The sequence below is a fragment of the Acomys russatus genome, chromosome 20 (genome assembly GCF_903995435.1).
Source record: "Acomys russatus chromosome 20, mAcoRus1.1, whole genome shotgun sequence".
Classification (NCBI taxonomy): Eukaryota; Metazoa; Chordata; class Mammalia; order Rodentia; family Muridae; genus Acomys; species Acomys russatus.
Genome location: NC_067156.1, coordinates 24894408 through 24906995, shown reverse-complemented (window position 1 = coordinate 24906995; position 12588 = coordinate 24894408). Strand labels below are relative to the sequence as shown.

Genomic DNA, 12588 nt, shown 5'->3' with positions numbered 1-12588 from the left:
CCCATGACTTTGCTTTTTGAGTCTAACTCTGTAGTCTTAAAATTATTAAAGAGCCTACATTTATTTTAAACACAGCTGAGCCTAACAGCTTCATTTTAACCTCAAGTTTAAAACCAGGAGGAAGTTTTTACCCCAACACCCCTTTTGAGACAGGGTCTCATATAGCCCAGGCTGGCCTTGAACTCACTATGTAGCTGAAGATCATGTCAAATTTCTGATCCTCCTGCCTCTACCTAAGTGCTGGGATTATAGGCGTGTGCTGCCCTAGCCTGTTAAATGAAGGTGACTCTTTTCTAACCTATGCCTGGAAAACTGTTGGCAGGTTGGTTGCTGCATTCTACTTTAAATACTTGGGGAAGGAGAGGGGCTAGCTAGCATTTGGAAATAGGGCAAACTGTCCCTTTAGTCGCTGGTCTCTTCCCTTCGCTCAGTTAGTGGATCTCAAGGAAAGTGGGCACCCAACTCCCTAAGAGAAGGGCCCAGGAAATGTGTGCCAGCCTTGACTGGGTACTAGTCATGACGTCATACCATTAGACCATCAACAGATTAAAAACAGGTACAGGTAAAGAAATTTGAACAGTGGTAAGTACCAGGTGGAGCCTAGAGGGAGAGACTGAAGGGAACTTCTCAGTTTGGGTTGTCATGAGATGTTTCTGAAAAGCCAAGACAGGAGCTGAAGGCTGACTGTGATGTGAATGGGGGGCCAGGCATATGAGCGTGTGGGGGAAGTACACTCCTAAGAGCAAAGGTCCTTAGGTGGCACTGGGCTCCATGTGTTTAAGAAACTAGAGGCAACTGGCATGGCTAGAGAGAAACTAACAAGCGGCTGAAAGGAAAGAGAAAAGGTCAGAGTTAGACAGAGCCAGGGCATAGTGGCCATGTAATTGCAGTAGAGGTAGCCTTTACGCTAAGTGGATGGGAAGCAGGGTTGGAGGTGGGGAGCCTGGTCTACACAGTGCGCTCCAGGACAGCCAAGGCTACATAGTGAGACTCTGCCTCAAAACTCAAACAGCTCCCTTAGTGTGTGAGAATGGACTTCGAGAGGCACGAATGGTCCTAGGAGCCCAGGGATGACTCAGGTAGGAAAACAGATGAACAAGGTTTATCATCCAAACTAGGTACATGTCCATGTGAACACCAGTGCCCCCATAGTGACATTGACGTGGGGGTGAAAGGTATGCCACCAGACAGTCTCAGGCAAATCAGGACACCGCTGGTATAGGGCAAAGCAGTGTTCCCTAACAAGTTTTCCTAGATCACTAACAGGAGCATGAATGAGAACTTGGTAGAAATGAAAATTCTCAGGTCCACCTCAGACCCGCTAAATCAGAAACACAGAAAAAGCCCAGCAGAACCTGTGTGTGTGTGGGGGGAGGGGGGGAGAATTGTGTGCATGTGTGTGTGTGTGTCTGGTGTAGGTGTGGTGTGTGTGTGTGTGTGTGCGCGTGCGCGTGTGGGCACACGCGCCAGGGATCAAAGTGTAGGCCTCACGTGTGCTAGGCAAGCACTTTCCTACTGACCTACAGCTCCAGCCGGTGTAGCGGCCGTGTTTTAACGAGAGCCTATGAGACAGTGGGAAGCTTGAGGGCCACAGGGCTAGAGTGACACTGGTGTGGCTCAGGGGATGTGGCAAAAGAACACAGAGAGTCTAAACAAGTTTTGGTTTTGATTTAAGCAAGTTGTATATAGTGATGCCATTTACTGCAACAGAGAGAACTGAGGAGGGAAGAGAAACGGGCCTGTGACAGAACTTAAGCTTCTGCTTCAGATGTGTGAAGTTAGCAAGCTCAAAAATAAGCTTTTCTGCTGTGCCTGATGGCATACTCCTTAGTCCAGCACTAGGGAGGCCAAGGCAGAAGCAGACGATGGATGTGTGAGACTCTGTCTCAGGACGAGGATAATACATGCAAAGCCTGGGCTGTGTCTTAGAACCAGCCGCCACAAAGGAGTGATTTACAGTGTAAGCAAGCCCTGAAGCTGGCCACACTTTTCAGTCAGCCTCCTTAGGAGGTCCCGATTATAGAGGAAAGGACTTGCTCAACGAGGCTGCTCTGAGGACCACTGAGCATGGCAGATGAAGAGGTGGTTCAGTGATGAAGAATACTTGCTGCTCTTCTAAAGGATCTCGGTTTGGCTTCCAGCACCTCCAAAGTGGTTTGCAACCAGCTGTAACTCCAGTTCTAGGGGATCTGATGTCCTCTTCGGGCCTCCATAGACACCAGGCACACATGTGGTAAGCAGACATACATGCAGGCAAAACACTCATATACATAAATAAAATAAATCTGAGGGGTAGGGGGATCGTGTACAGCATGGCTGCTAGTACAGGTCACTGACTGCTCAGGTGAAAACAGCAAAGCAGGGCCCTCGTCTTGGAGTTTCTCTCCTGGGAGACTGAGATTCGCCACTGACAAAGCTCTAGCTGCAGTCACCTTGCCCCATGCCCTAGCCAGCCTGCTGCAGTGAGTTTACCAGATCTACTCTGACAGAGCTCCTAGCTCCAGAAATAATGAGTCATTTTATCTGGTCTCATACACCTGCACTGTTGGTCTGTGCTTTTTTTCCTCCTCCCATTTTTATAGACACTGTCTCTCTGTGTAGCTCAGGTTGGCCTCAAAGTTGTGAGGACTCCTGCCCCACTATACCCAGCTTAGAATTTACATTTTTGTTACAAATTAACTTTTTGTGTATGGATGTTTTGCCTTTATGTATGTCGGTACATCAAGAATATGCTTGGTTTCATGGAGGCCGAGAGAGGATGTTGTATCCCTTGTAAGTGCAGTTACATATGGCTGTGACACACCATGTAGATAGAGGGATCAAACCTCGCTCCTCTGGAAGAGCAGCCAGTGCTCTTAGCTGATGACCAATCTCTTTAGTCCCTATTTTCCTGGTTGTTGTAGTTTATCATTAAGGGATTATAATTACTACACATGTAAGGATCAGCAAGCTGGACCACTGTCCTGTCTACAGGGAACGCACACCCTTGATAACATCCTACAGTATGAATGAACAAACAGATCACCCCATCTCATAGTGGTATGGACAGCAGGCAGCTGCTGGGGTCGGGTGGGCAAGTTCAAAGTTCCAGAGCAGGATTTAACTTGACCTTGGAGGAGGGTCTTAAGATTTCAGGAGAAAGCTCACACCTTACTGTGCATCACATCTCCTGAAGGGCTCCAGTGCCAGAGGTTTTCATGTGGTAGGTCTCAAGGGGGGCCCAAGAATTTGTATTGCCAACAGTATCCAGGGGACACGAAAACTCTTGTTCTAGGTTCACAATGTAAGAATCGCTGGTTTAAATGATATAAAAACCATAGGGGTCCTAAGTTAAAATTACGATCTTTCTTTTTAGACAAGATTCTAATAGACACCACAGTCCTCTAAACCACCCCTAAGTCCCAAGGAATTTGAGATTTTATTTTTGGGAGAAGCTGCTGGGGGGTGGGAGGTGGGGAAGACAAAGAAAGACAGAGACAGAGACACAGAGAGACAGAGACAGACAATCTGGATGTCCCCTTGGAGGTCAGGAAACATCAGGGAAATAGCATTTTAGAAGGTGCAGGAAACTGCCTCTCAGAATTTAAAAACCCAAGCAAAACTTCTTGAATGGGAGTTGATGAGGTTGGCTTTGGCTGATCCAGTTACTGGGCTGATTGCTGGTGGACAAGGGGTTCTAGGACTCCAGGCAGACCAGAGTCTCTCTGGAGACTTATTGTATGTCCTGTTATTGGGCTTCTATATGAATCTACATGGGCCCAGACAGGAAGTCTCTTCTACTGAAGTAGGGGTGTTTGCTGGGCAGTGGGGGCGGTTAGAATCTAGGGAAATGGAGAAGAAACACAATTCAACAAGACAGAGTTCAAAAGCCTAACTTAAAGAATCAGTGGTTGAGGTCACTGTGGTGAGAACGTTAAGAAGAGGAAGAGTGCTTCAGGCAGTGCTTGATTGAAGCAAAAGCAGTAGAAAGAGGCCTGGAAGGGCTGTTTGCCAGCTCCCTTTAGACCTGCTCCAAGTTAAATCTGTGCCTCCATGAAAGGGAGGGGGAAGTGAAAACGTGTACTCATTCATGAATTAGGCTGAGTCTTAGAACAGGAAATGTGCTCTCAACTATGCAGAGAAACTTTTTTTTTGTTTGGTTGGTTTTGTTTGTTTTTCAAGACAGGATTTCTCTGTGTAGCCTTGGCTGTCCTAGACTCACTTTGTAGACCAGGCTGGCCTGGAACTCACAGAGATCCATCTGCCTCTGCCTCCCAGCCTCTTCTGTAATGAGTACACTGGCTTTACTACCTGGCTAAATAGTCTAGGCAAGGTACCAGTAATGCTGAAGTCAGAGGGATTTACTATCGGTGGGGTGCAGAGACAGAGCCACGAAGGGAAGGGCTACAGTAAAAGTGCTCTGTCTTTAGCCTGCCAAGGCTTGGGGAGACTAATTATCCTGTGCCATAGTGAGTGCCCTCATCTGTAAATTGGAAGTAGTAAGACTGCTTGCACCTTAAATGGGCTGTGGTAAGAATGAAATAAAATAACTTGTGTAAAACACTTGTTTAGTGCCTAATTTTAAACATTCAATACTTAAAATGTAAAAGGTAGTAGGGTTTGGAAAAATACAGGACAGTGATTACACACCTATTACCAGAGACAAAAAGGACAGTTGCTGCCAATCTCCTGTGGAGACTGGCAGAGATCTGAGGTATGAGTTGAACAGGATGGAAAAATCAGGCTGCCTAAGACGATACCTTTACCAGGACAGCCCTGCAGGCTATAACATGGTGGTATCTTGCTTGTTTACACTGGGACATTCAGAGTCTCTTTTGTGACGTTCTCACTGACAGTCTTACAAACAGCCTGATGTGAACAAATCAAAGTTGAGTCAAGTCAGCATTGGTAGGAAAGCTGTACTAGTGCTAACAAGGACACACTGGAGAATTGTAATATTAATGTGGGATCCCATTTTCAGGGGAGATATATGGCTCTTGAGGTTCTTAAAGTGTGGAGGTGTGTAGACCTGGCAGATCTGGAAGTCGGTGCTACAGTGGGATTTCCTCCCTTTGATCCCAAAAGAGCAGAAACTCTTCTAAAACCTAGTATACTAGATCAAAAAGTCCTGTCAAATCTCAGGCACCCAAAGATATATATGTGTGTGTGTGTGTGTGTGTGTGTGTGTGTGTGTGTGTGTGTGTGTGCGCGCGCGTGCATGCGCACGTTTGTGTAAATATGTGCGTGTGTTCTGCATAAAACGCAATTATTACTGGAACTAAGAACAAAAGACATTGCTTTAAAAAACATGTGAAAGAGACAAATAAGTTACATGCTGCATGGTTAAGTAAAAATTCACAGCCACTGGAAGTGCCAATTTTATCATGTTATTCTGGTTCCTCTCTTAAGAGGTCTCCAAGCGACAGCTGGGCACAGTGGCGCACACTTGTAATCCCAGCACTTGGGAGGCAGAGGCAGGAGGATTGCTGGGAGCCCTGAGTCTAGCCTGGTTTACAAAGTGAGTTCAGGAAAGCTAGAGCTACACAGAGAAATCTCATCTCAAAAAAACCAACCAACTAAACAAACAACACCCCCAAACAACCAATCATCACAAATGTCTCTAAGCCATCCAAGCCTTGACTTGCAGTTCATACCTACCCACGTCTGGGAGATAGCCCTGCAGTACTACAGTAGGACCTTACCTCAGGTTCTTGCTCTTCAAACTGACCACTGGGCACATTTACCATGTCCCATTAGAGTCTTGGGAAGGTCACGGGATAGTGAGGAAAGGCCTGACTTCCGGCTTCACTCCCTGTACTTACTGTGAGTGTCTGTGTGTTCTTCTTACAGTGTTCACTAGAAGTTCCTGCTCCTCTTATAAAGAAATCCAAGGAAGCAGGGTCGGGGAGTGGGGTGGGGGCAGCTAATCCCAGCACTCAGGAGGCAGCGGCAGGTGGATTTCTGTGAGTTCGAGGCCAGCCTGGTCTACAAAGCAAGTCTAGGACAGGCAAGGCTACACAGAGAAACCCTGTCTTGAAAAAACCCAAATAAACAAATAGAAAAAAGAAAAGAAAAGAAATCCAAGAGCCAGGCATGGTGGCGTGCCTTTAGGGGAGGCAGAGGCAGGTGGCTCGACATGAGTTCAAGGCCAGTCTGATCTACAAAGCAAGTCCAGGACAGCCAGGGTTACACAGAAACACTCTTGTCACGAAAAACAAACAAACAAAGAAACAGAGATTTTACCTGATCCCCCACTTCTTGAGGAAAGAGGGACACATATTCTTCAAAGAGTACTCAACTTGTTTTCTGTGTGTCCCCTAGAGCCACAGGCAACTGCAGAACTAGAGGAAACTAGTATTTTAGCCTGGTGACACAAAACTATAATACTAACTACTCAGGAGACTAGGGCAGAAGGGTCCCAAGCTGGAGGCCTGCCTGAGCTGTGTGAGGTCTTCTCTGTCTTGTCTGACCTCAAAGTTAGTCTGCAATTTGGTGAGACCTTACCTCAAAGAGGTTTATTTTTATGTTTTAAGGGCTGGGATATAGCTTAGTGGAACAATGCTTGCCTAGCATGAAAGATCCTAGGTTTGGTCCCCAGTTCCTGCCCCCATCTCCTGCAACTCCCCCCCCAATATACACAGAGACACACAGACAAACACACACACATTTCTTAGGCACCCCACTTATCTTTCCCAAACAATGGCACCCTCACCTTTAGATTTTAAAAAAAGTTTAATTATTTTTATGAGTTACGGTTGTCACTTGTAGAACTTACTCCAACTCTTACTCTCTACAAAGGAGGGCATTTTGTTAAGAAAAGAGTAAAATAGCAAATTTTCTTGGGACTCACCCAGGGAAGCCTGTAGCTGTGACCGAGAATATTCTATGGTCATGTGTTAGGTTTTAGAACACAGCCCATCACTGGAAGGATTTTACCAAGTGCAATTTCTACCAGAGACAACTTGGGAGAACTGCTTGTTCTAACTCATCCTCTGATCTTGCTTGAAAGTATGTGAAAATATTAATGATAAAAAGCAGAAATACACAAATAAAGCTTCAAGTTCTACTTCCTAAAACCAAGGACATATACCAATAAGGCTCCTGAGGCCTTTGTTTGTTTGTTTAATTTTACTCAGAGGTCAAAACTGAAGTGGTTCTCCTTGGCTAGAGAATCTAATCTTCTAAAATGTCCCAATGAAAGTGTCTGAAGACTCACTCCTGTGGTATGTTTTCATGGCTTTACTTCTCCATGCTATCTGCTCCATAGAGAAGCAGTTTGAAAAGGCCCTTACTTCAAGGAATGACTCTTCATCTTAGATCAGTCTCTTGTAACTTGTATACTACCCCAAACCAATTCCAAATTTACTTGAAACAAAAAAAGGCTTCCAGCTGGGCGGTGATGGGATGTGCCTGTAATCCCAGCATTCGGGAGGCAGAGGCAGGCGGATCTCTGTGAGTTCTAGGCCAGCCTGCTCTACATGTGAGTCCAGGACAGGTAAGGCTACACAGAAAAACCCTGCCTGGAAAAACAACCCGCCCCCCCCAAAAAAAAACCAACAAAAAAGGCTTCCATGGGCCAGGAGCAGGATTTGTGGGAAAATTCTCCCTTCTTTTCAGTGCATCGGCTTAGCTAACTATCACAGCACCAGGTAATTTATTAAAAAGTTGACCCAGAAGCCACAGAGGGAATCTATATTCTCTCTCTCTCTCTCTCTCTCTCTCTCTCTCTCTCTCTCTCTCTCACACACACACACACACACACACACACACACACACACACACACACACACACACCTTATAAGGAAATAAATTTTAAAAATAAAATTAAATAGAAAATGGGGTTTTCCTGTGTGAGAGAACACATTTAATGCCTGTAGCCAACTAATGAGGAGTAGCAGGCAAACAGTCTACCTGCTGCTATAAGGTCCTGGAGCTGTCTCCACTGAACAAACCCAAAGCAAACAAAACAAATGGGCCAACCAGATCCCTCCCCCACAAAAGCATTGAAACAAAAGACTGATGATTTGTTTATGTAGTCACATGAAAAATAAACATCTTTATTTTTTGCCTACTTTATTTCATTTTTTCAAATAAAATTTAAATCTGTACAAAGTATACTGTTACAGTATATATTTTGTAAGAATCAATGCCTAAAAGAATCACAATACTTCAATAAGCAGTACAGCAGACCTCGCTAGCTTCAGCTTTGATATTGAACAAACTCAAGCCGGCTGATGCACAACACGGTTGCTTGGTTTCCACATGGTGAGTTCCCAGCACTGAGATGGGAGAACATGACAGCAAATATGGTTATATTACAGCCCAACACACTGCGCTTCTTCATATGATAACTGCACATATTTAACACAGAATGTTCAAATTTACTTTTTAAATTGCATTTGCTTACTTTTTAGTTGGCAAAATTCAGCATTCTTAAATGGGGTCCCCAAACAGTGCAAATTAATGATATTCTATTGTATATTGGCACAACTCCAATAAGGATTAACTTGTAAACTCAAAGAATATCAAGAACTTAGCCCTAGATTTTAACTAATATACACCTGGTCCATTTAACCAAAGTCATTTTGGAAAGATAGTAAAGAGCAACTCTACTTCTGAAAGGACATTGTTTTGACCATTCTTTAGAGAAGGTAATTTTTTAAATTGTCATTAAAATGTTTTACTATAAAAATTTTACAAACTTGATTAGAAATTTCAAGATGATTCACAGCAGACAAATACAAACTGTTCATATTCCAACAACACCAAGGCTTAGACTTTCAAGTGGAGCACAACCGTGTCAGCTGTGTTAACTGAAACTGGACAGTGTACTAAGTTTATAAGTGGTGCTGGGTCTAGCAAGTGTAAATACACAGTATATTTCAATGAAAAGAATTGTCTTCTTTATACTTTATTTGTTTTCCCATAAGGAAACATTAATGTTTACATTCTTTAATAAAGTTAATCTTACATCAGAATATAACTTAATACTGTCAGCAACAGGGACCACACACAGTAAATAAGAAGCACATTTAAAATAAGTCTGATTTCACATAGATTAACATTTGTTGGTTAATAAAATATTGACAGTATTACAATCTTACAATATTTACAGTAAGAAAAATCTAGAGTAATATATACCTTTCACAGCAGGATTCCTTTTTAAGTTTTTCCAGTTTGGGATTGTGTGTACACGAAAAGCTCAAAATAAAGCAACTCTGCATGTAATCTTAAAGTAATGGCTACAGGGGGACTCTATCATGGCCATTGAAAATAATGGTGACTTCTCACGGAGTCTGTGGCATCTGAGAACCCAGTTAATTGACCAAAGTCTTGCTCAAACCAGCCTTAGTTACCCAGATTAAACCAGCTAGTTACCCAGATTAAAGCTGCAGAACTCCGGCCTTCCCCAACTCTGAAAACCCAACAGATTTTCTCATCATGCTATAAGAAAAGAGGGGAGATTGGTTTTAGCTCATACCTTATGGTTGGAAGCCTCCAACCAGTGCACATTCCCTAACATATGCCAAGGGGGGGGGTGGAGGTTTCATCCCTAAGCATCACAAGAGTCTACCCTCCACGTGCAGAGAATCCTGATGCCAAGCTCACCCTCATTCTTTAACTCTTATGTAGTAAGGTAAGACATGAACCTGGCCCAAATAATACCAGTATCTTGGAGACTTGGGATTGGGGCAAAGGAACAGACTTGTGTAGTTTGCACTGAGAGCAATAGGAAAAATGGGAAGCGATGGACATTTCCAATTAGAATGACAAGACAACCCACATCCCTAAACTGGAATTTGGCCAGGGCATCAGAGTTAGCACCCCCTCTCTGAGTACCACAAGCAATTAGGATATGTGCTCTGGGCTTCCTCTTGGAGAGCATCTACAGTAAGTAATGCAGTGTGGGACATTAGTTCAATGATGACTCCCAAGAAAGCAGATACAATTCTTGAATCTGGGGCTCTTGTCTGAGGTCAATCCTCAGAGCTGTGACCTGTCCCAACTCTGCTTACTTCACGATATCTGATGGGCACAGAGCACTCAGGGATACGGCTGCTGGCTGCTTTGGACTCTAGATCTTACAGGTAATCAACAGGTTTCTGGGATTGAATTAGCAAACTGTACCATGGCTCCTTAAACAGACACTGTCAGGTTTGAAGTCATGTCAAGCATGAATCTTTGCTGTCAGGTCAGAAATCAAAGTGGGAGTGTTCCCACATCAGCCAAGGTTATTTTGTCAAAACCTTAAAGGAGTTGGACAGTTTTTCAGTTTGCAAGTGATTGGTTACTTATTTCAGTCAAGCTGGATTGGCAAGCCAGACTGAACTATTTAGTTTTGTGTTTTGATTCTTACATTGTGCTAACCCAAAGCTGTTGCATTTGGGCTAAATACACTGACAGAGAAAATTCAAACAAAAGTTTCAGCAAACTTCTGCGGCATTTTCTTTTTGGAAGTCAATGCAAGATCGAAAGGTATTTCTACCCAACAAAGTCTGTTTAAGTGTTTAATGTTACTTCCTTTTGGCCCTATACAGAACATTATGACTTCTATATAGGTCTGAATGCTGCCCCGTGTAGATTCCTTCTGTATATCTAAAAATATATACTTTCAGTAGTTCAATACATGGTTAATCTTCCCACAGAGGAAGATTTTTGTAATCACATGTTGCAAAGTAGAAAAACATCTCCTTTCTAAGAAAGGAGATACACTTTTCTATTGTACACTTGTGAATAAGCCCAAAGGCATGCACCAAAAATCATTATTAAACTAATACATGCACTAAAATGACGTGGAATTAGACTTAAAGTGCTGCGTCTGGATTTGTTAATTTGGAGACATTTGTCAGGGGTTGACTCAAAGTCCTCCCCCACCCCCACCCCATGGCGTCAAGACAGAAAAGTAAAAAGTATGCGTAAGTCTTTTAGACTACTCTTTACATGGGGAAGAGACGGATATACCAACTATCCTATATGTAAACTGGACTCCCAGTTTTAAAAAAAATCAGTATTTACTGGTAAAAATTGTCAAAGCTAATACACCCAAACAAATGTTACTAGTAAATAATGTTCTACATAGAGAATAATTTACTTTGGTTTTATGCACCTTCTCAAAAATAATACTAGTGTCCCATACTTCACCAAACTGATGTGTTCCAGCAAAGTTGTAAGGCAACTTATTTTTCCCTAGTGCCATCTTTTTTTTTTTTTTTTCCCCCAACAGACAAAACTAAAATCTTTTGGTGAGGAAGAGGTTAAGATAATGGCTAACCCCTTGGCATCCTGAGCATTGTGGTTTATCAAACTCTACCCTGCTAAACTTGTCAGGCACCTTGCCCCCTACCTTGAACCAGGAATGGCTCCCATATCTGGAGGTGACCTGACTCCTTATGAATAGCTCTCCTAACTTTACTTCTCTTTCCCTTCTATCTGGATGTTATAAAGTCTAACAAAGCTAGTTGCAATGTCACATTTCACTAGTAGGGGCCACCACATGATAAAATTCCAATCTGAAATCTTTTAAGCCAATAGCTCTTAATTTAATCAATTATTTGTATTACAGTTTTCTAGTTTGCTCAGAGCAAAAATTTCTAATTTGGGTTTCAGAAGATTAAGTGATGACCCTGAGGTTGTAGCAAAATTATATATATTATGTGCATTTTCCCCCAAGGAAAGGGTACATCACTTCCATAAGATTTTCAAAGGTATTTGTGACCCCCCCCCCTTAAAAAAAAAGCACTACAGGGACTTAAGAGGGATACCCGTAATTCGTTGTAAATAGGATTGGGAAATGGAGACAGACAACAAAAATTGCCTGGGGGAGGGGGGAAGGTGCTGATCTTTCCCTTTATTCATATTTGGGAAATAAGTGATTCAAAGTAGGAAAAGGAATTAACTCCATTAAAAAAATAAAGCCATTTGCTACAATTTTTTCACTTCCATATGTGGTAAATTTAGCCTCCAAGAAAAAGTATAAAGACTGGATCTTTTCTTTTCCTAAGGAAATTCACAGATATAATGCTGAATGTCATCCACATTTAAAGAGCTAAGGCCATCAAATGTAGGTAACTCTAACAATGTGAGCCTTTAACTTATAGTTGTGAGTACAGAATTATCTAGAGTCAAATCCACATTCATCATTTTCATTTCCAAAATTGGTCCACATCTAGACAACTACCTGGCACAATTACAAACCTAAGATCTGGACAATGGTTAAACTTTCTACTTACAGACAAGGCTACAGGCGCCATAACCATGCCACATCGTGGAATCTAGCCACGAACATCCACTCTACGTTGTAGAAGACATTCTCATCTCAAATACGTCACTGAATCTTCAACAGAATTTGCAAACATTATGAGCCACAATAAGCAGCAGAACATGGAGGGAAGGACATGGCACCACCAACACCCCCATCCACAGCACACTCAGGCCTTCCAAAATAACCAGATCTGAAAAGAGGCCTCTTACTTGCTGGTTCTAAGAAAGAAATGTGTAAAAAGCTACAGGGAAAGAATACAAAGTGAGACCATTAAGTAACTTATACAAAAACAATTCTAGCGGAAAATACATCTCTCTGTTCCATTGAGAAACCTCAACTTGTTTCTT

At 42.8% G+C, this 12588-nt stretch overlaps 1 protein-coding gene across 1 annotated transcript; it reads right to left on the bottom strand.

Moving 5' to 3' along the window:
• Window positions 1-7976: 7976 nt before the first annotated feature.
• On the bottom strand, window positions 7977-12165 carry Igip (IgA inducing protein). Its single transcript, XM_051163033.1, has one exon. The coding sequence runs from the start codon at window positions 8336-8338 to the stop codon at window positions 8180-8182; it is 159 nt and encodes a 52-aa protein (XP_051018990.1). The 5' UTR covers window positions 8339-12165; the 3' UTR covers window positions 7977-8179.
• Window positions 12166-12588: the final 423 nt, after the last annotated feature.